Source organism: Culex pipiens, chromosome 1, assembly GCF_016801865.2.
Source record: "Culex pipiens pallens isolate TS chromosome 1, TS_CPP_V2, whole genome shotgun sequence".
In the NCBI taxonomy this organism is placed as follows: domain Eukaryota; kingdom Metazoa; phylum Arthropoda; class Insecta; order Diptera; family Culicidae; genus Culex; species Culex pipiens.
In genome coordinates, this window is record NC_068937.1 from 97,160,087 (window position 1) to 97,186,278 (window position 26,192).

Consider the following 26,192-nt stretch of genomic DNA (forward strand, 5'->3'; position numbering starts at 1 on the left):
GTTTTGTTTTAAAAGCCTAGTTAAAAGAGGGGGTTTTAAAGAATGTAGCTATTTTCCTAGCAATGCCTAATCCTTTCTCAAGATTTGTATAGTCTTTTTGTATGAGCGGTTGCCTAAATTGTACGGAGACTTGTATTGACGATCTTATGCTGCAAAATGGTCATCACGAAAGAACACACTAAGTTTCATGCAAATAAAAACATGCAAAAAAATAAACATTGTGTAAAGCGTGTGAAGTCTTAGATAATTGTTCTTATTGTTATTCTTTTACAAAAAGACAGTTGCAAATATGTATGTCCTTCAACTCTATTCAAAGTCGAGAAGGGTGAGTCAAGTTTACAATTCATGGTTTTAACATTTGAATGAAAAAAATGTGTTTTCGATTACATGATACACCAGTCCAGTTGTTTGGAATTAATTGTTTCCAAAATATCCAAGCAGAGATGAAATTTTGTTTTAGAAAAACAAAAATAGTGGTGCTGTAAAACTGAATACCACCAAAAATTCAAAATACGCGCAACTCCCGATGGTTGGTCACTTTTTCGTTTGAAACTTTTTAGTTTGTACCCCGTTGGTTTGACAAAGTCAAACTGAAAAGTGACGAACTGTCATTTTTCACACGGTGCTCACGCACACTATGAAAACAAACGTTTGGTAGTGTGTGTGAACTCTGTATAAAAGGGGTATCAAACTAAAAAATGACCACGTTTGTTTGACAACAGTTAGTTGTTAAACGACCTAAAACATGCTTATCAAATGAAATGTAAATAAATAAATAAAATAAATAAATACAAATAAGATATGATTATCAACGCAGGAAAATGCATTTTAAATTGTGTTCCGTTTGTAATTTTTTTAATTTGTTTGAAATTTTTTTTTAATAATTTGCTGGTTCCATGATTTTTCAGCCCCGTTGGCATATTAAGAACAAAAATGCATCAATCCACAATTAATTCAACCTATAATAACATTTTGCATGCAGTACACCTTGTAGAATAACAAATTTTGAGAGTAACAAAAAATATTTAAAGTATGTTTTCAAATTGAAAAAAATACCCCAGAAAATTGAAAGCATTCAAAAAAGCAAAAGAAATTCATGCAAAATTTCATACCTTGTAAAAACGACAGAAATTCCAAAACTGTTCGCCCGAAACATCACACAATTGCAAAACCAATCAACCCAATCATGTAATGTATAACAAATTAAATACGAAACCTGTACAAAAAGAGCATAATGAGCATGCAAAAGCCGCTCACGCTCTTCACTGTCTCTCTTTCTCTTCTTCGAAAATTCCCCACAGACAGAAAAAAAGCGATCGTCCAGCAAACTACCCAGCTCAAGCTGCTTGAGCTGACCTGTCAGTATAGCCGCAAACGCGCACCGAGAGCACGAGAGAAGAGACTCCGTTGCTCGTCAACTTAGAAAAGTGAAGAGAATGGTGTAATTGTCAACTGGAGGGACAAAACCCCGATATCATCCTCTTACTATTCTACAAAGTGTGCGCCCATAAATCGCTGATAACGCGTGAGCTTGCGGTAACAGCTGTTCTAGTGCTTAATTAAAGCCCTTTTAGTGCTCATCGTCGTCGTCGCTGGTTGTGATAGTGCAGTGATAGCGACTAACGACCACCACCATTGTAACGCGCATGATTGGCTATAGTCTAGGCCTGGTCATTGTTCAGCTGTGGTCTGTTATCAGCCGTCGACGTTTCCAGCAGCAGTTCGTTGAACACACGGCCCCCTGTTTTGGTTGACCAAGAATGTGTCGTCACGGAGCCGTTGTTTACTGATGCGAGCAGTCAAAAAGGAGGACCTGTGCAAATTGGGCAGTTGCTGATGAGCTTTGTTCAACCGTTGTTGTTGTTGCCAAAGAGTTGAACTTTTGTTTGGAAATCGTGCTCACACCTCAACGCGATGAGCCTCGACACGATGAACGATCTGATGCAAAAGTACAAAAATTGGAAGTCGTATATTAAGGTAAGCTATTAACATCCGTCAACCCAGTAGTTCTGCGCAATCGATTTATTTCCCCAATTAGCGCCGAACTCCTAACTGAATCTTCGACGCCGTCCCGAATCCTCTTTTGCTTCTGGCTGTTGGCGTTTTTACTTATCGGTTAAGTTACGATCGTTTCCCTTGTCGACTTTCTAAGTGGTTCAATTTTGACACTTGGTAATCGTGTTAAAGAATCTGCTCGGTCAGCGTTAGGCAAACGCTAACGCCTACAGAATAGTTTAGCTTAGCAACTTTTGTTGCGTCACTTTTGGGGCTGCCGTTGACAGTTGTTTAGTCTTGATTTTTGTTCTAGGTATGCCAGCTAAAATAATTCTTTTGGTTGACTTGACTAAGGGACCATCCATAAACCACGTGGACACTTTAGGGGGGGTATAGCGATTGTCCACGCTCCATACAAAAAAGATTTTTTTTGTATGGACAATTGTTCACGAGGGGGGGGGGGGTTGAGATTACCAAAAAAAGTGTCCACGTGGTTTGTGGATGGTCCCTAACCACAATTTCCAAATTACCCCGCAAGCATAAAGCCTTTGCAATGATGTGACGAATGCCGGCAGTGTTGTTGCATTGTAATAGTCTGCCATGTGTAAAAAGATTGCCACTGTAGTGGTTGCCACTTGCAACTAATATATAAATTAAAACATGCCTGCCTAGCTGTGGAACGGCTCCACTTGAAACCAAAAGAGAGAGAGAAAATCTCACCTCCAAATAGTTGTTTCGCGCGTACAGATTTGAGCGAATCAACGCCAAATCAGTGCCCAAGTGATGCTGCTTTAAGGCTAGCTGATCAATGATTAATTCCAACTAGGGAGTTCTTGCTGTAAAGTTTGAAACTATTTTCATTTGAACCCCGTTAGTTTGACAAAGTTAAGTTGGAATATAGAGAGCTCTCAAAATTCATTTGACAACAATAAGTCAGCCTACCCTTAACGCATTTCGCCATTATTTGGCCATGAGGTTTCTTCATCTTCCACTCTCTTTTTCGGTCGTCAGTCAAAGATCGCACTATCGCCCGTTGTCGTGTGAGAGTTTCTCTACTCTCTTGCCCATAGGCATTCTCTTTCTGCTTTGTTTGTGAAGCTCTTTTGATAAAAACTTCAAAACAGCAGGTACACTTGCATTGAACTTGGCAAGTTGGGCGATTCCATGGGAATTCTCTTTTACCGATGTGTGAATCATACGCTGCGGAAACTTCCTGCGAGATTCTCAGAAGCACATGACCGTTGTGACGATCAGATGATCGTTTGCAATGTTTGATGTTTGCAAACAAAACTACTTGATAGATGTTTGAGTAAAATATTATTCAATTCAAAGAAATATTTTGTTGTTAGAAAATCTATTTGTTTATCTTTCTAACACATAACTAACAATTTCAAAATATAAACAAGTACTACGTAGTCAAGAGACGGCGAAATGCATTTGGAAACAACGTTTGTTATCATAAATTTAGCAGCCAAGATTAAACCAAAAAGATAACTTCGTGTCACACGATTATATCTCAAAGTCATCCTCTTACTCATGGTTTCTCGGATTTTTTTCACAGTCATCCCCATAGCAGCAGCAGCTAGCTAATAGTAATCATGGTTAATGCAGTGATAAAGGTTTGTTAGCAAAAGTTTTGTTTGTATAGAATTTTTGATTGCAACAGAATTAAGCAAAGTTCTGGCAGAACTGTTTTGATCTAGTAATCGAATAAAAGTTTTATCAAATCAAGCCAAACATTTAATATGGTTGGAAAAGGTGTTTTTAGGCCTTTTCAAATGGTGAGGCTCAATTGAAAATTTTGAAAATATTTCTAATTCTATGATCGTAAATAATAATAAATATGTAAAGTTCTTTTCGATTGCAAATTTGATTAAACCTCTAAAAATAAGTCCAAATTTTACATTAATTTGGTTTTTTACGTTTTTCAAAAACCCTATTTTTCAAAAATTGGCAACACTGCCAAATGAATTTTGATCAACTTGTTCAATAGCTCTATTTTCAAAAATGGTTGTAAGGCTTTTTAATCGAAAATTTACTAACACATTCACACCTCTGAGTTGCACATTCACAGCCACAGAAGTTGGTTTGTTTGCATCGGAATCTGCTATCTCTTTCTCGCAAAAGTTGTTCGTCATGCGACTTATATTGCAAGGGTTTCTAGCAAGGCCTCAGACTGGCAAGTAATTATTAATTACTTTGATTTTCAGCTGGTAATTAGATAATTCTTTAATTACTTAGTAATTCATGGCAATTAGAGTAATTTAAAGTAATTAATTGGCAATTAAAGTAATTTTTGAGTAATTATTGATTATTTTAAATTGTACTTCTTCAACAACACTATTTACTTTTAATATATAATCTATTATAACAGTCAAACAAATCAAATTATTCGCTCTACAGCATTGCCTTGGCGTTCTCGATTGCGAGATTCCTACTCGAAACTAGGTGTTCGAAGGCTTGATTGTTGAGGCAATTGTAAACCTCTTTTTACACCTTAGCTTCCATCCACCCCGGAATTCGAACTGACGACCTTTGGATTGTTAGTCCAACTGCCTACCAGCGACTCCACCGAGACAGGACCCAGGGAGACGACTCCTACACCTGGACTGAGCTAACGACCTAATCTTTTAGGTTAGTCCGGGGCCAACATTTACTTCCCTTCCGACGGAAGGCGTGATCAGACAAATCTCGTCTCGAGAAATGCCACGGGGACCGTCTGGGATCGAACCCAGGCCGACTGGGTGAGAGGCAATCACGCTTACCTTTACACCACGGTCCCGGCATTATAACAGTATTAATTTCAAATAAGAGTGAAACACGAAGATTAAAATATACTGGTTCTGTATGTGGAAGGCCTTATTCACCATAGTTCTCTCCTAAAACTCTCCTAAAATTTATTTTAATCATGTTCACAGAAAAAAAATCATGGTAATATTACATCTGGGAAGGGGTACATCTTTTATGTCAGAAAAAAATGTGTAATTTTACCTCTAAAAATGTGTAATTTTACCACTAGAAAGGTGTAATGTCACTTTTTCAGTCTAAATTGAGGTAAAATTACATCATAAAAGAGGTAATATTCAACCTTCCAAATTTACATTTTTTTTTTTACTGTGTTGTTTATCGAAACTGAAAAACAACAAAAGGCAACGCCATGATATATTTGATCAAATATTTAAAGCCAAAATGTACTTAACTATCATTGATAAAAACAAAGTTTTCAAGTGATAGCCATTTAAAAATCAATAAAAATAAAAATATATTTTTTCATAATCTGCAGGAATTGACAGTCCTGTAACATCTCTCTATTAAGAGCTATTTCCCCGAAAAATTTCTAAATATTTCTGAGACAAATGTTTCAATGTTAAAAATCAAACTCAGTGAAATTAAAATCGACTAATATTCAGATGCAGAAATTAAATCCAATGTAAATGTCACATTTCACATTATCCGTATTTTCAGTAACGGATTTTTTTAATTTGCCTGAGAAAAAAAAACATGCTAAGTAATGTCAAACCAATGTTTGAAAAACATTTTAAAACTTAACGTTATTTTGATGAATTTCACAACTTTCATGTAGAGCTGCTGCAAACATTTGTCAAAGTTAATGTTTGGCTCGAAAAATCAGGGGACCTTTTTTCAAACAACCTCTATATCTTAATGGCATTCGACTTGCAATAAACTGAAAACAATTTTAAATTATTAATTAATTATTTCAAAATTCATATATTGAAGTAAAACAGTACAGTTTTTTTTTGCTTTTATGACAAACGCGACTTCAAAAAACGTAAGTCAACTTAAATAATCTTCTTTTGCAATTGATTGATAAGGGTTCGGTTGATTGAAACGTGAAACATAATGGAATTTCGAATCAGCTAATGAACAGGTTAAATTGGCCATAAAACAAATATTATTGAGCTACTTATTTTTTACCTGAAAATGGTATAATTAAATAAAATGTCAATTTTATAATAAAATAAAACAATTCCAAATTTCAAACCAATTAATTCGCTGTAGGATATTTTGTAAACATCGCCCAAAGTTTCAGCGACCTCTAGTGGGGGGCATTTTTGACGTTTGATCGCATATAGCTACTTTCAATAAAAATTATACGCAAAATTCATAATATCCAGATTGGCACAAAATAGATAAACAGCATAATTTTTTAAATAGCTATCGAATGAGCTATTTATAACACCTAAACTCCCAAGCTCGAGGAAAAGGAGGAATTTCCATACAAATTCCCCCTTTTTCTCGAACTTGGGAGTTTAGATGATAAATTATTTAGTTTAGAACCGTAGAAATGAATACTTAAATTTAAATTAAATGTTTTTTTATCGTAGTGAAAAGTAATTAAGTAATTAATGTAATTAATCATTTTTGACCAGTAATTTGAGTAATTAATTGGCAGACTGGCAAGTAATAAACGCTTCTGGAAACCCTTGTTATATTGCGCGTATTCCCGAAAAAGACACGCGGCATACCAGCCTCGAAACGACGCGCCGCACTTTCGGCAAATGCGCGCTGTCAAATTCCATACTGCGCGTTTTGTTTTTGTTGATCTTCTTCTTCGAAATGCTTGGCATAGTTGCCGGGTATGTCTTTTATTGCACCAAAAGTGCAGAAAATCGCTGGCAACAGTGTCTGCGGCACATTCTGAAATGCCACGCGGCGTGTACTTTTGAGAGAAACGGACAATAGCCTAGCTTGTTTTTGAAGGCCCACATCGGGCAGTTAACATATTTCGCAGTGACAGTGACAGCTCGAGCTCGCTATTTGTTTATTTTTTTCCACTGGGCATATAAAGCCTTATTTTGCGCATTTTTTTGTGTTTGAAAAATCCTATTAAAAAACCGGTAATTTTTTAGACTGCTGCTTTTTTTTTTGAATAAAGTTCTAAGTAATTTTTTATTTGTCATTTTATATTTTGTTTTATTTGTTACGATAGTCTGTGCATCAGGTGATGGACGTTTCCCAAAATTATATGGAGACTTGTATGGACGAACCAGTGATGTCGTAGAAAGAGTACACACAAAGCCAAATCCAAATAAAAAAAAAACAAACTTGAAATTTTGAAAGAATTTGCGGAATTTGCTCATGATCAATCCTAACATTCCAACTCCTAAGCCCTCAAAAAAGATAGAATGGTAAATTCAACTTGCTGGTTCTCGGGCTAACTCAAGCAATCGGGACAGTTCTTTTTTCTAGTGAATTGATGTTTCGAAATTAATTATTATTACGGCCGTTACAAAATACTTAAGAGGCAGTATTTGTAGATTTTGCTCGGTTTGTTCTAGAGGTCATATCGATTTGGATGAAACTTTCAGCGTTTGTTTGTCTATGCATGAGGTGAACTCATGCCAAATAAGAGGCAAAGGGAAGTGAGGTAAAACGAGCATTGAAGTTTGAGGTCCAAAAAACATGAAAATCATAAAATTGCTCCCATTTGCGTAAAACTTGATCAATTCTAATTCTCTTAGTTGCATTCGAAAGGTCTTTTGAAGCACTTTAAAACGTGCTATATACATCCAAATCCAGGATTGGTTTGACTTTTCTCATAGCTTTTGCAAATTACTGCTAAAAATTGATTTTTTTTTTAAACCTTAATAACTTTTTGCAACAGCCTCCAACACCCATACTCCTACAGGTCAAAAGTTAGGTAATTTCATGCACTATAAGGCAACGGTATTAACCTTTTGGCCAATCGCAGTTTTTCTCATAGTTTAACGATTTTTCTATAACAAACATTTTACAACGTTAACTTTTGCCCTGTAGGCCAGCATGACGGCACTTCTTGGTCTCAATTTTTACATATTTGGAATCCTCGGGAAATCAAACTTCAATGCCCGTTTTACCCCACTTCCCTTTGTCGTAGAGGGCTCATATTTGGCATGAGTTCATCTCATGCATAGACAAACAAACGCTGAAAGTTTCATCCAAATCGGAGCACCTTGATACGACCTGTTACACACTGGTGAAAAACTCTCTCTTAAGACATTATTAAAAACAAGCCTTACCCGACAAACTTCGTTCTGCCTTTTTTCGTTTATTGACGTTTTTTGCTTTTTTTGCTAATGCAGCCTCCTGTGATCAAAATTTTATTTTACGTAACTTTTTCCATACAATTAGCCGATGCTCCGGAATCAGTTCCAGAGTGGCCAAAGTGTCAATTATTTAGCGTATAAACCTTCCTTGGGCTTATACGAACTCAAAGAAACAAAGAGCACCTCTATCCGACGCTCCGTATTGAACTGATTCGCGTTCGAACAAAACCATCGAAATTTTTTATATATATCTTGACTTTTTTTTGATAAGGTCCTATAAACAAATCTTGACTTTTTTTTTATAAGGTCCTATAAACAAATGTAAACATTGAGTGTATCCCTTTCACACCTTATGTCAAAGTCCATCGGAGTAAGCGGGATACACTCAATGTTTACTTTTGTTTATAGGACCTTATCAAAAAAAGTCAAGAAATGTAAACATTGAGTGTATCCCGCTTACTCCGATCGACTCTGACATAAGGTGTGAAAGGGATACACTCAATGTTTACATTTGTTTATAGGACCTTATCAAAAAAAAGTCAAGATATAGATTATTCAACTGTCAAAAAATGTAAACATAATGAATAGGGGAGAAAAGCAACTCGCGACAAAATTTTGAGGCTAAGAATTTTGACAGGTATGATTTTCATAAAGTATTCGCCTCCTTTTCTCTCCCACAGAAAACTAGGAACAATGTAGCTGTCAAATTAGGCCAAAATGTTAAAGTCACTCACAAAATGAACTTTGAGTGATTTGAGTTCATTTCTGACGTCACGATTTTCTCCTCTATCGAGAAATTAAAAGTGAGAGTGTGTGCAACATGGAGTTAAACTTTCTGTCAAGCTGCTGTGAAGTATTCCATGACAGCTGTGAAAGCTTCACTCCATGTTACCAGCTCACATCTCTCTTTTTAATTTCTCGATAGTTTAGGTAAAAAACGTGAAACCTCTTTTTAATAAATATATTTTTTGCTAGATTATTTGTCATTTTCCAATCTGTGTCTCAAAATCATTTGTTTGTAACTTAAAATTATCCAATTTCATTCAAAATGTTAAAAATTAAAGTTCAAAATGTAGTAAAAGAAGTTTGCAATCGATTTTTAAATGGCAAAGAGAGTAAAACATCAAAATTAAAAAAAAACCTGAAATTAAACCAAAAAGATTCGACCATGGAAATCATCAGGTGGCCAATCCATCACTTTGCGAACGCACTCCACTCCTTTGAATCGCACTTTTCTCTCCCGCTCCGCGCTCTCTCTCTTCATCGATTTCGCTCTCTCTGTTTACATCTGTTTCTTCGCCGAGAACGTGCCCCTCGGAAACAGAAACGTCACTGGCGAAAAATCTTTATACGATCTTTTATAATCGGAGAAAAGGGAAAGTCGCGAAGAAAGTTTTGCCAAGTTTACGCAGTTTTGGAGGCCAAAATTGACGATTTTAAGCGTTTTACGGGTGCTGACGGGACGGGCGGGTGCGTGGGAGCAAACATTCGGTGAAGGAGGTGCTTTCGGGGGTGGATTTGAGACCGTTTCTTGAAGATTGAAGGAATCACCTGAAAGGTGAGAAAAGGAAAATTTCCCCTTGAATACTTAAAGTGCACACTCTATCAAGTGGATTAGTGCAACCTTGCAACCAGAAAGTCGCCACAACAGCAGAAGCAAAAAGAGTTACTCCCCCTTTCCTTCAAACTAACCCCTCGAATCGATTCGCGCTCGCGACCCGCAAGTCGTCGGAACGCCACGACGGAGCTCCAGGAGCTAGCTAATGGTTCTGCTTCTTCTCGGTGCCGCGCGAAATTGTCGCCTGCTACGAATCGAGCGCAGTTCGTAAAGCTGGTCTCGGACGGGGGCACGACGACGGGCGCCACCGCCATGGAGGACGAAACGATTTTTGGCGAGAAGCAGTCGATCCGGGACTCGGCCCGGACGTTGAAAAAGTACGGCAGCATATCCGGCAGTAGCAGCGGGAACAGCTGCGGGGTGGCGGCGAGTGGGAGCCGGTCACCGGCGCTGCTCGTGACCGAGGCCCTCATCCGGCATGACGTGGAACGGACCGACACGCTGCAGGGAATCGCCCTCAAGTATGGGTGCAGTGTGAGTAGACCACTTTTTTCTGTCTTTTTTTTATTACATTTTATATTTATCTTATCTTTTATCATATGTTTGATGAGTTTATGTAGCCAAAAGTATATAACATCGGACTGTTTTATGAAGATCTGTTGGAATTGATTTTGCTACCGTTCGATAAAATATTATTTAGTAGTTAGAATTGTTTTTGGTTGCTTGCATTTCTAATTCATAGTTTTTTTTGTAAACATTTTTTTAAGTGTGGAACATAGACTATGATTTATGTTTAGTTAGGTCTCATTTGAAATAAATGTTGTCATTTTTAATCTAATCCACAAAATGTGCCAAAACTTACCCAAGAAATGTATCAAATTCTTCATATTGTGTTGAAAGTTCTTTTTGAAAGGGACATTTATAAAATCTCAAAAATATTAAAAAAATAAAAATATGTCGAATCATACATAATCTTTAGAATTATTTCGATCCAGCTTACTTTATAAAAATGATCTTCAATCTGCTTAAGCAATATCAAATAGCCTTTTATTAAGTGTAGAGTTTTTTTTTTTTATATGTCCCATAAACATGAAAAACAATAGCTTATCGGACCTTTCTAATCTAATTTAATCTTATCTAATCAGACCCAAAAGACAATAGTTTATAGGACCTTTCAACAAAAAAAAACTCTAGAAATCTTAATTCAGTCGCAATTCAGGTGAAGCAAAATCAATTTTCTATAAATCAAACTAGGGACCATCCATAAACCACGTGGACACTTTAGGGGGGGGGGGGAGGGGGTATGGCGATTATCCATACAAAATGATATTTTTTTGTATGGACAATTGTTAACGAAGGGGGGGGGGGGTTTCGAGATTTCCAAAAAAGTGTCCACGTAGTTTATGAATGGTCCCCTTACCAAATTCGAAAAAAACCAAAAAAATTTTTTTTCAATTTTAAATTTTTTTTTTAATTTTTAAAATTTTTAATTTTTTAAATTTTTAATTTAATGAAAACTTGAAAATTTCTGTTGAGCCTCTGAATCAGAATCTGGAATTCAACAATTGTTTTTTTTATGTAAGCAATTTTCTAAATATGAACTAATAAACAGGACTGATTATTAGGGTGGGTACTAGCGTGTCCCAAAAAAACACGAAGTCGAGGAATTCAATGTGCTCAGTTCTCAAATGATAGAAAATCATGTTAGAAACAACTCTCTCATACATAAAAACTTTCGGAAAAATTGTTTACCACGTTCCCTGGGCATTTTTTTTAAAAAAGTCAGTTTTTTCGACAATTTCACAAAATCTGCTTAGAAAAAATGGAAAATTTTAAAATTTCAAATAGCCTATACCATTAAATGATGGTCTGTGGTCCAATAAACAAGTTAATGTATCGATTTGGCCTTTTAAAACCTTGTTTTTACTTTCCCGGTAGCTTTTATGTCGAAAAATACGAGTTTTTGCTTTACTTTTTTTCAATCTTTTCCCTCGGTATTGAACACAAAAATTTCCTCATATGTGAAAATACATGCATCTTGTAGGAAATTTTCCGCCGAAGATTTTCGTCTAAGCAACTTTGAAGTTTCATCAACTCTGAGCTGAGATATTCCAGTTTTTGTGAAGAAAGAATATTGAATATTTGAAAATGTTGATATTAATCATCATTGGCATACAATATTAAGGATAATTTAAGCCTAATTTGAAGTGCGGCTGTATCGCATCTGTTTTTAAACATGATTGGTTCATCCTTCAATACTAAGGGCCACCTGGTTTTGTTTTCTCATGGCACACTACGTGCTAAATCAATGAATTACTTTTAGCAAATAACTCATATTTAGAGCATTTTGCATTTAAACCAATCGATGCACGTTTGCTGTGTTTCCATGGATACAAATAAACAAATAACAAATATAAGGTTCAATTGTACGCATTTCCGTGATCTGAACCACAACGTAACGTTTACACTCCCTTCTTATAACTCCTGTTGATAAATCCGATGTTCAGGTAAATTAAAAATATCACTAATATTTGGAATTTATTCTATAGGGATCCATCCATTAATCACGTAGACATTTTTTTTAAATCTCAGCTCCCTCCCCTTCTCATGGTCAATTGTCCATAAAAAAAACTTTTTTGGATGGAGCGTGGACAATTGCCAACCCCGTACAATCGAACCATATATTTCGATGCCTCTGTGCTCTTGTACTAAGCTTACTGGTTTTCCTATCTAGATAGCATAAGAGAGCACAGATGCATCGATTTGTTATTTGTTTATTTGTATCCATGGAAACACAGCAAACGTGCATCGATTGGTTTAAATGCAAAATGCTCTAAATATGAGTTATTTGCTAAAAGTAATTCATTGATTTAGCACGTAGTGTGCCATGAGAAAACAAAACCAGGTGGCCCTTAGTATTGAAGGATGAACCAATCATGTTTAAAAACAGATGCGATACAGCCGCACTTCAAATTAGGCTTAAATTATCCTTAATATTGTATGCCAATGATGATTAATATCAACATTTTCAAATATTCAATATTCTTTCTTCACAAAAACTGGAATATCTCAGCTCAGAGTTGATGAAACTTCAAAGTTGCTTAGACGAAAATCTTCGGCGGAAAATTTCCTACAAGATGCATGTATTTTCACATATGAGGAAATTTTTGTGTTCAATACCGAGGGAAAAGATTGAAAAAAAGTAAAGCAAAAACTCGTATTTTTCGACATAAAAGCTACCGGGAAAGTAAAAACAAGGTTTTAAAAGGCCAAATCGATACATTAACTTGTTTATTGGACCACAGACCATCATTTAATGGTATAGGCTATTTGAAATTTTAAAATTTTCCATTTTTTCTAAGCAGATTTTGTGAAATTGTCGAAAAAACTGACTTTTTTCAAAAAAATGCCCAGGGAACGTGGTAAACAATTTTTCCGAAAGTTTTTATGTATGAGAGAGTTGTTTCTAACATGATTTTCTATCATTTGAGAACTGAGCACATTGAATTCCTCGACTTCGTGTTTTTTTGGGACACGCTAGTGGGTACGTTTTTCAAAAAGTGCTCGGATCAAGTTTTAGTATGGTTCCCCTTGTAGGGCATGCCCATAGGGACTTTCATGCCAAATATCAGCTCATTTGGCTGTAAACTGGCTGCGCGCATCAGGGTTAAAGTTTACATAGGAATTACTATGGGAAATTGGAACTTTTTGTTCAAACGCTCCTACAGGTCTGGGAAAATCACGCGCCAACTTCTGGTATGGTCAGGGCTATGGGGAATGGTCTGGAGAACACTTTTCCCGAAGAGAGCATATGGATTCGTTGTCCCTAGACCTGGCGCATCGACAAACAATCCGATGTCTCCGGAATCAACAGTTTTCCCTGGAAAGCATCAAATTTTCCTTAGCATGCTATGAAAGCTTGATGAACACCGCGACGCCATACGTCAGGCAGCTACCACGTGGTTGAAATATTTGCAAAAAAAAAACAAATTTGCTTTGCAAAGATTCTGAATTCGACTAAATAATATCAGGATCGCTCGAAATGATCATTTTCTAGTTAAAAGAAGGTTTGCAATTGAATATTCCAGCCGTTTCTCACCCACGTGGTAGCTACCTGACGTATGGCGTCGCGGTGTTCATCAAGCTTTCATAGCATGCTAAGGAAAATTTGATACTTTTCAGGGAAAACCGTTGATTCCGGAGACATCGGATTGTTTGCCGATGCGCCAGGTCTAGGGACAACGAATCCATATGCTCTCTTCGGGAAAAATGTTCTCCAGACCATTCCCCATAGCCCTGACCATACCAGAAGTTGGCGCGTGATTTTCCCAGACCTGTAGGAGCGTTTGAACAAAAAGTTCTAATTTCCCATAGTAATTCCCATGTAAACTTTAACCCTGATGCGCGCAGCCAGTTTACAACCAAATGAGCTGATATTTGGCATGAAAGTCCCTATGGGTATGCCCTACAAGGGGAACCATACTAAAACTTGATCCGAGAACTTTTTGAAAAACGTACCCACCCTACTGATTATAGCGAAGTTCGAAGCGCGGAAGAAAATCGATCAAGAATTCTTTAATTTCTTAAATTCTTAAATTCTTAAATTCTTAAATTCTTAAATTCTTAAATTCTTAAATTCTTAAATTCTTAAATTCTTAAATTCTTAAATTCTTAAATTCTTAAATTCTTAAATTCTTAATTTCTTAAATTCTTAAATTCTTAAATTCTTAAATTCTTAAATTCTTAAATTCTTAAATTCTTAAATTCTTAAATTCTTAAATTCTTAAATTCTTAAATTCTTAAATTCTTAAATTCTTAAATTCTTAAATTCTTAAATTCTTAAATTCTTAAATTCTTAAATTCTTAAATTCTTAAATTCTTAAATTCTTAAATTCTTAAATTCTTAAATTCTTAAATTCTTAAATTCTTAAATTCTTAAATTCTTAAATTCTTAAATTCTTAAATTCTTAAATTCTTAAATTCTTAAATTCTTAAATTCTTAAATTCTTAAATTCTTAAATTCTTAAATTCTTAAATTCTTAAATTCTTAAATTCTTAAATTCTTAAATTCTTAAATTCTTAAATTCTTAAATTCTTAAATTCTTAAATTCTTAAATTCTTAAATTCTTAAATTCTTAAATTCTTAAATTCTTAAATTCTTAAATTCTTAAATTCTTAAATTCTTAAATTCTTAAATTCTTAAATTCTTAAATTCTTAAATTCTTAAATTCTTAAATTCTTAAATTCTTAAATTCTTAAATTCTTAAATTCTTAAATTCTTAAATTCTTAAATTCTTAAATTCTTAAATTCTTAAATTCTTAAATTCTTAAATTCTTAAGTTCTTAAATTCTTAAATTCTTAAATTCTTAAATTCATTAATCCTTAAATTCTTACATTTCTTAAATTCTCATATTGTGAATACCAATATTTTTACCACTTTCTTAGTCTGGATCATTTTTGGATTCATAGTTTAGTTTAGCGAAATTTAGTCTTAGTCTGGATCATTTTTGGATTCATAGTTTAGTTTAGCGAAATTTGAGAAGAAAATAATAGAAATTTTGTGTTAGCGAAATTTAGACTTAGTCTGGATCATTTTTGGATTCATAGTTTAGTTTAGCGAAATTTGAGAAGAAAATAATAGAAATTTCGTGTTTCGATCATCCGGAATATTTTTTCTGAGGATTATCGAGTACAATCTGTGTTCAAATCTCTTGATTTTAAAATTCTTAGATTGTCGGATTTTTAAATCTTAAGGCTATTAGTTTTGATAGTTTTTTTTTAATTTTTAAATTTTTGGATTTATTAATTCCATATTTTTTTCAATTTCTTTTAATTTATATTGATTTGAATTCTCTTGTTCAAATTTTTGTTATGGTTTTTCCCTTTGGTTTACTTCAAGCAAAAAAACTTCCTTTCAAGATTCTGCGTTTTGAGACTTGCATTCAAACATGCAAATTCCAATTATTTGATTTTTTATCAAACCATCTTGCTAACAAAGAAACGTGAAATATTACGTTCCGTTTGCGTTTTTTTTAAAGTAATTTTTCGTCAGTAACTGTATACAAGCTGCTAAAACTACGAAATAAATTAAATGAAATGAAAAAAATAAAAAACAATCAGTTGGTTGGTATACTCACTCTGCAGAGGAGACGCGTGGCCAACACGTTTACCTGTTCAAAACATCTTTTCAGTAATTTTTAAAAGCGAGTTTTTCACCAGTGTGTAACAGGTCGTATCGACCGATTTTGATGAAACTTTCAGCGTTTGTTTGTCTATACATGAGATGAACTCATGCCAAATATGAGCCCTCTACGACAAAGGGAAATGGGACAAAACGGGCAAGTTTGAGGTCCAAAAAAATGAAAAATCATAAAATTGCTCCCATTTGCGTAAAACTTGATCAATTCCAACTCTCTTAGATGCATTTGAAAGGTCTTTTGAAGCTTTTTCAAATGTGCTATATACAACTAAGATTGGTTTGACTTTTTGCAAATACTGTTAAAAATAGTTTTATTTTATTTTATTTTTTTTGATGCGTTGTATGGGAACTCGTACATGGAGAAATCCGGACAGTGCGCGTTAGATTTTCATTGAGCGCTCTATGATACGAATGCGCTTGGCTATTTCATGATTCCAAGACGAGTTAACGTCAATTATTTTAATGAAAAAAACGTTACTTAATCCACCTTTAGGTGGTTGGTGCCTTCCTCTCATTTATAGAGTGATTCCAACCCCCCTAAAGTGTCCACATGGTTTATGGATCTCCCCTAACGTGATCGCAGCACCTAAGAGGTCCTAATAAAATAAGTGATGAGTAAATCAAAACAGACTGCCTACAGACTTTTTGTCAAGATTATACAGACACCGCATTTGAGGAAAATGGCATCCCTCTACACGGCTTTTTCGTGACGATCAGTGAGGAAGGCAAAAACCTATGGAGAAATAGTTTGAGGTTATGTAAATTCAGACCATTTTTTAAACTGCTTGTAATTTTAGATAGGTAAGTCAGATCTTGAAAATTCTTAATCCAGAAGAAAGGTCATTTCAGAACCTTTCTAAAAATATATAACATGGCAGGTTTTTATGCGAAAACCACCTTTTTTGCAAATTTTGAAATTTATATGCAGCAGTTTTTTAAGCATTACTTTTGAAGTGCTTTACTAAATCTTATATATTTCAATAGGGACTTATGGGACCCCAAGACGAATCGAATGAGGCCAATACGGCCAAAATCGGCTCAGCCAGCAACGAGATATTCCAGTGACATACAGCCAAACACACATACATTTACTCAGCTAGTGATTCTTAGTCGATATGTACAAATGAAGGTAGGTTTAGGAGGTCTAATTAAAAAGTTCATTTTTCGAGTGATTTTATAGCCTTTCCTCAGTGAGGTGAGGAAGGCAAAAAAAGCATTTTATCTGCACCAGATTCATATATCAGTGACCTTCTTTTAATTGCTTTCACAATTCACTCAACAGTCCTGCGACGTGGATGCTTTCTGCCCGAACACAATTGCCATAAAGTCTTCCGATGGTCCTTCCCATCATGTGCGCCAGAGAGGGTTATTGTTTTACGATCGACCTCCTCGTTCAACTCTGTCACGTAGAGTGTTCTGGCAATCGTCACTTTTCTCCCTGGACTCTGCGTGAGCGAAACAAGGGTCCTCTTTGTGGCGCACATCTGGTTTGGCTCGAATTGCATCGGATTGCATGGGATGTGGAAAACTTCGGGCTTTCGGGGCCCGATCCTCGAGTTTGATCGTTCAGATCGTTAGTTAGTTCAAAGTGTGAAGTCGAAGCGGAAACAGCAAAATTTTAGTGAGCCAGTCGTGAATTGTTAGTGAAAATGTGCAATTTTTGTGGGTGTTAGTGGAGGCAGCGAAAGGGTATTTAGTTTAAATTTGTGTTTGTTTTAATCATGCATTTTTTTTTAACATTCAATCTCATTTTATGTTTTAAAAATGTCCAAAAAAGCATTTCTAAATATTAATCTGTTTATGAAATTTATCTTGAGAAGGGATCTTCTGTTGTTCTGTTGTAAAGTTGTAGGTTATGATTAGGACTTTTCAGAAAAATAGGGTACAGGGAAAAAATCCCGATTTTTTATTGGACTTTTGATCACTAAAAGTTGAATTCACAAAGAATGCACGTATATTATTTTAAAAAGTAGGTTAAAAAAATTCTACACATTTTTATAAGGTGCACCGTTTTAATTTTTTGACTAACGGAGGATTTTTTGGAAAAAGTTATATTTTTTGCAATTTAAAAATACTTCACGGAGAAAAAGCACGCAGGCACAAAAAAATGAAAGTTATTAAAATTTCCATACACTTACTTCCGAAATTTTCAATTGTTGATCTAGATTTTAAAATTGTGACATATTTTTGCCTTCCTCACCTTACTGAGGAAAGGCTATAAAATCACTCGAAAAATGAACTTCTAAATTTGACCTCGTAGACCCACCTTCATGTATGCCTATCGACTCAGAATCAAATTCTGAGCAAATGTCTGTGTGTGTGATGGGATGTTGATCAAAAAATTGTCACTCGATTATCTTGACATTGGCTGAACCGATTTTGCCCGTTTTGGCGTCATTCGATCCGTCTTGAGGTCCCATAAGTCGCTATTAAAAATTATGCGGTTTAGCTAAGAACTTCAAAAGTTATGCTAAAAAAACGATTTTAACAATAGTCCGGAAGATTGTAAAAAGGGTGGTTTTTGTAAGAAAAAGGTATTTTAAAGACCTTTCCAACGCGACTAATACATTGAGGATCTGATAACCCTATCAAAAGTTATTAGCACTTAAGTGTTATTTATGTACTTTTTGGAGGCCGGATCTCAGATATTTTAATGAAAACGATGTCCGAATCTATCATGCGACCTGTCGTTGGATAGGTAATCAAAAGACCTTTCCAACGCGTTCGAAACATTGAAAATCTGACAACCCTACCAAAGGTTATAAGCACTTAAGTGCCCTGAAATATGAAGATCTGACTTTCAATCTGATGGTATGAATAATGAGTCAAATTGAAAAAACACTGAAAGGTCCGCCCTTTTGTGTCTTTTTTGGATAGCCTTACCCTTTAAATGTGAGGAAGGCACCAACCACCTAAGGGTGGATTAGGTAACGTTTTTTTTTTCCGAAAATCACATTTTTCCAAAAATCTGTAACAAGTAGTTTCGAAAATGAAATAAATAAGCATTTTAAAAATTAAACTTTTAGTGATAAAAAGTCAAATAAAAAAATTGGTATTTTTTCTCAATTAACTATTTTTTTTTCGAAAAAAAGTCTCAATTATAACCAACAACTTTGCCGCAGACACCAAATCAATCAGAAAATCCCTTTTTCAAGACGGGCCCCGTAAATGCCTGGAAAGAGCCCTTCGTTCATGGTGCCAAATATTAGACTTGCCAATTTTCTTTATTTTTCATTTTTTGCAACATAAAAACACTTTATAGAGTAAAAGCTGAAAAAAATCCAAAATCCATTTTTTTTGACTTCGTTGATCAGACTGCTGGTTGCTGAGATACATTTTACATTAAATTTGGTCTATAACTTAAGGTGAAGCCGTTGATCATTTTCGAAGAAAATTGATCATCACTATAAAATATTCTGTATTAAATTCAATTTAACGAATTTCTGCACCAAAATGAATCAGCATGTGCCGGTTGTTGCCTTCTTGAAGCCACTGAAGGAATTTTTGATCTAAAGCAATTGTGTTTCAAAATTTATATAATTTTGTGGTACAATCATTGACGTCCTAGTTGGCAATCATTGATTAATGACGATTTCCATAACTTTACAAGGAATGGGATAATCGTTACCAAAAGGAATCAGCATGCGTAGGGCACTATTTAAAACAACTTTTTGAAGGAATGTTGTCAAAATATTGAAAGCGACTCAAAATTTATATCTTTGAACGAAAAATTACGACAATGATGGAAGTCTTCACGTTAAGAACGATGCACTGTATCAAAATAATTTTGCATTTTGCATCAAATAGGGATTTTTGAACTTTTGTTTGACATTCTTTAAGATTTGTTTTTGATAAAATCTAATTGAAAAATAAATGTATCTTCAAGATGAATAACAATTTTGATTGATCGATATTCAGTTTTTAACATGTCGCTCCATAAGAAACAAAAAAAAAGCAAAAACTGATCGACGGCGGGTGCTCCATTACAAAACTTTTGGCAAACAGCAAATTGGCTCCACTTTGTCGTTTCAAATTAAGGCCGCTTTGCGTCCCACTATTCAGCTCCCAGGTTTCTTAGGTTTTTAAGGTTTTTACCACTGAAGTGAGCGTGAGTCAAAATTGTATTTTTTTTTTCCAAAAACGGCAAATTTTAAGGTGAAACGGGAAGGCACCGCCATTTTGACACCACGGCTCGTAAAAAAAAGTAAATCTTTCCCAGTTCCTGAGAGGAACACCCTTGAAGAGTATCGGGGCCGGCATTTACAAAGCGGATTCAGTGGCAATTTCATTCTCAACTTAATGTTAACATGTTAAAGTTAACGTTAACATTCCATAGGTCGCCTTCCTAAGGTGTCGTGATAAGGTCCAGTTTGTGACGGTACACTACCTTCCCTTTACTAAGCAATCGAATCCAGAAGAGAAAAGATCACTAGTTGTGTTGGTCCGAGCCGGGATTTGAGCCCCGATCTACCGCTTACTAGGCGGAAGTGTTACCACTAGGCTACGTGGCTCGGTGATCACGGCTCGAGCTCCCGAAAAACATGTTTTCCAAGTTTCTCACATTAATTTAACCTTCCCTTGGTATTCAAAAAAATCAGACATAAGGTATAGGGGTCCTTTTCGACCCCAAACTTTAAAAAATCGCCAAAATCCAGTTTTTGGCCAAATCCGGTTCTCTTGGTCTCAAATGAAAGCTTTGGATGTCCCCTTTCCGAAAACGACCTGGAAAATCGGATTTGGTTACTGTGGCCAGCGGGAATCTGCAACAACCCAAAAAGGGAACAAACAACGGCATGACCTTAGATTTCAATTTCATGAAGTTTGATATGTCGGATGAAAGGGTTTCTCTCATATTCCGGAAGTGTCCCCAAGGGGCCACCGGTAACCGTTTCCAGAGTGGCCATAATAGGTCTGAGAGCAACGGCATGACCATCGATCGTCATATCTTTCAATTTCATGAAGTTTGCAACATGATGGGGTTTCATAAAAAGTCAAGTTGGCCGTTCATTGGGATTACCTCGAACTGGCCAGTAACACTCCAGAGTGGTTCTGGCAATCGTGTATTGTGTTTTTAGTAAGTTTTATGAATCAATTTCAACTATCGTGAGTGTAATGGTATCGCATATACGTGAAAAATAGTAAAACATGAACTTTTAGGATGTTTCGGATTTCCGGAACCGGTAGGTCACCTGGCCCTGATATTAATATTTGTGGTCAAAGTACAGATTTGCCGGAGATACAGGTTGTCGATGTTGGGGTCTCAAAAAGGTCTCTTTTCGGTTGTAGCAGATTACCGGTGGCTTTCATTTGAGACCAAGAGAAATTAGGTCTATTCCCGTACTTGCAGAATTGCAGAATTTCTGCAGCTTCTGCAGAATTCTGCAGCCAGCATAAGTCACTTTTTTGCAGCACGTTCCCGTACTTTTCAGCTCGCTCTCTTCATCTCTCTCTTTTGCAGAAGTTCTGCAAGGAGAGAAGCCGCAAAACTTTTGCCTGGGTAGCGCGTTCCAGTACTTTTTCTGCAATATTGTACACAGTTGAGTGGATTTACTCAAATTGGGTATTGAAGTTTTTTTTAATTATTTCAAAACAATTAAAAAAATGGATTGACAAAAATTGTAATTGAAAGAAGTTTACCTCTAGAACGGGGACTTATTTTTTATGCAAATCAACATTTTATCTAAAAAATCAAGCATGTACCATTTATTAAACTAGAAATTAATAATGCTTAGGTAGACATTTTATATTAGAAACAACTCAAAACTTTACATTAGGTAAACAATTTAAGAAATGAGATTGGCAGGTACGTTTAAAAAACATGATTAAAAAAAGAAAAAGGTTTAATATAGAAGGTATATTTATATAGACCATAAATACATGTTTTAATAGCAAAATGTTTGAAAGATAACATAAATAAATTATGATTGGATTTCACATCGAAGAACAACGGTGACGCAGCGAAATTGACAAATAAAAAAAAAGAATCACAAACTCTACAATTTTGAAACTCATAAATTTATAAATCTGAAAATTAAGAAATTCGTGATTAAAAATATAAAAAGAGCTATTTTCAAATTGAGGAACTTGAAAAAAATAAATCGGATATTAGAGAAATTTAAAAATGCAAATATTTATTTCAGAAAAATAACAATAAATCAGAAATTCAAAGCTTGAAAATTCAAATAATTAAAAATTAAACATTGAAAATTTAAAAAAAAATCTTAATTTTCAAAATTTGATATAAAAAAATAAAGGTTTCTAACTTAAAAGTTCCTAAACTTAAAAATTCAAATATTTTTAAATTCGAAATAAATGAATCAAAAGTTTTCAATATTTCAAAGTTCAGAACACCAAAAATACAAAAGCTACAGTTTAAAAAAATAATAAAAAATTAAGAAACTAAAAAAAAAAAATTAAAATTCTGTACATAAAAAAATGAAAACTCAAATATTAAAAAAATAGAAACAGAAACGTACTCTATTTTCCGAAGAACTCGTCAAAATGTTCAATCTCTAAATCCTCTAAACCTGATTTTCTAACGACTCCAAAAAAATGTACTTTTTGTGATTCAAGATGGCGCATTTAAGAATTTCCGAATTTTACAATTTAAACTTCCTAAAATTTAAGAATTCGACTAAATTACATCACATTTATTGGTTCAAATAAGAATACAAATTGGTAGCACCGTTAAAGGTACAATTTATTATTTGGCAATTAAATTTACCTATTATTTAAACAAACATATTTAGTCTATTCAAAAAGTTATCATTTTAACACTAAAAAAAATATCGCTATTTCATTTACATTAATGAACTAAGCATGAAATCGTTAACACAAAAAAATCGTTCTCAATAAAACCAGACATAAAAAAAAACTAACTACCCAAAAAATCCATCAATTCAAAATATACAAACGTCTCTTCAAAAGACTAATTCAATTTAGTAATAATAAAACAAAAAAAAATATTACAGCTAATAATAAAATGCTTGATTTCACCCAAATTGCAAACTTTATGTAAGCGTGTACTCAACATCCATCACACCAACTTGCAGTCACTTTTCAACAAGAAAGAGAAGAGAGAGCTTGCAGAAAAGTACGGGAACGGTTTTGCTGCAACTTCTGTCTCTCTCATTGCAGAAGTTCTGCCTGGGAAAAAAGTTACTTATGTTGCAGAAAAGTACGGGAACGCTCTGCTGCCGATTTCGTGCAGAATTTCAGAATTCTGCAGTACGGGAATAGACCTATTGATTTTTGGCGATTTTTTAAAGTTTGGGGTCGAAAAGGACACCAATTATTTTTATGGACGCTCCCCTAGGGATCGTCCAAGGTTTATATGTTTTGTTAAATGTGTATTTATAAAAAAAAAAAACGAAGTTGACTTTATAGCTGTCGGCCACCATTGCTAGTACCAACCACTATTGTCTTCCTTTTTAACTACAAGGACTTCGCCGCCCTGGGCTCCTAAGTGTACTAGAGTATGGCACGGAGCGACGGCGCCGAATACCCATATTTACACAAAGAATTTTAGAGTGCCCGCCGCGGGATTCGAACCAGCAACCTCTGGATTGTGAGCCAGTGCGCGGTCCGATTGATCCACACGGGCGGGACTGTGTATTTATACTATACATTTAATGTCAGAAATTTCAAGGCTCTAGATTTTATATAACAAAAGTTATGGCGAATTTAATTTTCAAAAAGGCCGGAAAGGACCCCAATACCGTAGGAAGGTTAAAAAACAGATTTGGAAATGTTTAAGAATAAAGGCTCAAAAGGTTACACTGCCCCTGATCGCATAAATGTCCCATATGCTTTTTTTATCGTTTTGGAGTTATTGATGCAGTTTGGTTCAAAATCGTGTGCTCTTTCAGAAGAGCCTAAAACATCTAGTACTTTTTTGTAGAAATCAGGAGGAAATCCAGTTTTTTCTCGAAAACTTAACACGTAGCCTTAAATATGTATGGACAAACTTCTAATGCGTTTTTCTCAGCTTGCTGTTTTTGCATATGGGACATTTATGCGAACATGAGCAGTACCGTAGAATTAAAAGTTTTAAAAACTTCTTTGAAAAACTTTAAAAAAAATCAAAGAAAAAAAATTAATTCATTTTTCCTCTTCCTGCCAGATGGAGCAAATCCGCCGCATCAACCGCCTCCTGCCCACGGACACCATCTTTCTGCGGCCGTTCCTGATGATCCCGGTGGAAAAGGACTCCCCGCACTATCCCACCGACCCCGCTGCCATCATCCGACCAGCTTCGCTTTGCGCCCTCAACTCACGGGCTCCCTCGTCCTCCACAGCACCGCCCACCCCGGTCGACCCGGGCATCGCCGAGGAGAGTGCCATCTCGCCGGAGGAGGAAAGCCGCAAAAACATGGAGGAGTTTCTGGGCAAGATCGACTCGTCGATCGCGTCGACGCGGAAGCACATAGCGGAATCGCAGCGCAACAGCGAGTTCGTGTCCAGCCAGAGCGACGACAACATCTTCAGCTCGGGCGCCAGTATGAACAGCAGCGGGTACTACTCGAAACCGCGCGCGTACTCGACGGCCTCGTCCTCGTCGTCGATTTCGTCCTACCAGCAGTATCATTACGGTCCATCGACGGCGGCGTCTTCTTCGACCGCCCATCACTACCACAAGCGGCAGAGCTCTTCGGGCAGTACGGCTTCCGATACGAGCCAGCTGATTGTGATGACGCAGGGCAAACGGGTGCAGAGTTCCCTCCAGAAGCTGGAAAAGCAACAGGACGAGCTGTTTGAGTTGTAGCAAGGCGCGGAGGAGGAGGAGGAGTGGCGGATGGTGGTTCGTCGCGATCGGACGTACCAGCTGTTCAGCGTCCGTCAGCTGGCGGCCGGCCTGCGGTCCGGGTTCAAGACCCGGCTCAACGGGCTGCTCGCGCTGCTGGTGGGGGGCGGAGTGGAGCGAATGGGACAGCTGCAGTACCGCCACCACTACTATCGTTACAATCAGGAGGAGGAGGGGCAATCGTCGAAGGTCGCGGGGACCGTCGTTTGAGACAGGCAAGTCATTTCCGTTTGTTGTTATTTTGTGTGTGCTTTTCACCCCGAACTAGGTAGCTTGTACGTCGAAGCGAAGGCTGTATGAAGTACCAATTATTCACTATACTATTATTATGATTAAATTACCGAAGACCGCTTTACGAAAAAGTGTTATCAATTTGTTATCTGTTATTGACGAGTCACGCGAAGAAGAAAAAAAGGTGTTAATCTTAAACGTTCAGTTGAAAATTTGCGCTCGTCCTATTTGGACAGGTGGCATCACAAAAGTGACAATCGGGAGACAATTAGAGCTTTCATTAAAGAGAATTAAGTGTTACGTAATATTTGGACGAACCTAAAGGTATTTCGAGATGGTTAGAGCGATTACGGTCGTCTAAGCCATTGTGAAACTGTTATTTGTAGTTTTGTCTTGTTTCTAAATCTTATACAGAGATTTGATTATCTGAAGTCTCGATTAGCCGAAGTTTCGATTATCCGAAGTTCGAATATCCAAAGGACTTCGGATAATCGAATCATGACCAAAACAAGAAGCTTTTAGTATTTTTTCAACATCAAATTCGAGCTCTTCGACCCCCTTTTAATCAAATTTGAATATTTGATTGCTTTTTAAATAAAAAAAAGCACTTTTTGAATTTGACATCACCGCCATTTTGGCCGCCATCTTGGATTTAAAAGCTCTATGTTAGAGTAATTTATGGGTTGTACTTAAGCTCGACAATCAAAAATAAGACAACGAAAGAAATATTAAAAAATTAAAAAATCGATTATCCGAAGTGATTTTTTTCCGAGGCCTTCGGATAATCGAGTCTGGACTGTAGTTAAACATTTTTTCTCCTTCTTTCTATTTGTTTGGATTGTATAGGGACCATCCATAAACCACGTGGACACTTTAGGGGGGGGGGGGGGGGGTTATGACGATTGTCCACAATCCATACAAAAAAGATTTTTTTTTGTATGGAGAGTTGTCCACGAAGGGGGGGGGGGGTAACAGATTCCCAAAAAAGTGTCCACGTGGTTTATGGATGGTCCCATACTTGTTTAAACCATTTGCTTAGTTTGTTCATACAATTCTTTACACTGCTTTTGAATAACACTTTTGTTATTGATTTTTTATTTCAATAACAAAACTTGTTATTTTCTTGTTTATTCTCAGTACATTTTTTTTTGTTATTGAGCTCTGTTATTTTAACAATTAATCCAAACATCTCAACAACAATATTTGGTATTGATCAATATTGCTAATCGATAACTTAATCGTCGATAATCTTATCGTCCGGCGATAACTATAAATTATCGTTTCTGATTGTGTTACGTTCGCCAGAAAACCATTCCCCAGAAAAAAAAATATTTCGCAAAAATATTAGGAGACGCTAA

General features: G+C 35.8%; 1 protein-coding gene across 1 annotated transcript; it reads left to right on the forward strand.

The window, feature by feature from the left end:
• Positions 1-1,357: 1,357 nt before the first annotated feature.
• LOC120424455 (lysM and putative peptidoglycan-binding domain-containing protein 1) lies at positions 1,358-24,971 on the forward strand. The gene is made up of 3 exons (XM_039588588.2): positions 1,358-1,977; positions 9,865-10,134; positions 23,923-24,971. The coding sequence occupies exons 1-3, from the start codon at positions 1,915-1,917 to the stop codon at positions 24,562-24,564; spliced, it is 975 nt and encodes a 324-aa protein (XP_039444522.1). The 5' UTR covers positions 1,358-1,914; the 3' UTR covers positions 24,565-24,971.
• Positions 24,972-26,192: the final 1,221 nt, after the last annotated feature.

Excerpts from the sequence above, each read along its gene's own strand:
- LOC120424455 (XM_039588588.2), top strand. The coding sequence starts at position 1,915 with ATGAGCCTCGACACGATGAACGATCTGATGCAAAAGTACAAAAATTGG. Across the intron at positions 1,978-9,864 it reads ATTGGAAGTCGTATATTAAG|TTCGTAAAGCTGGTCTCGGA; the intron begins GTAAGCTATTAA and ends AATCGAGCGCAG. Across the intron at positions 10,135-23,922 it reads CCCTCAAGTATGGGTGCAGT|ATGGAGCAAATCCGCCGCAT; the intron begins GTGAGTAGACCA and ends TCTTCCTGCCAG.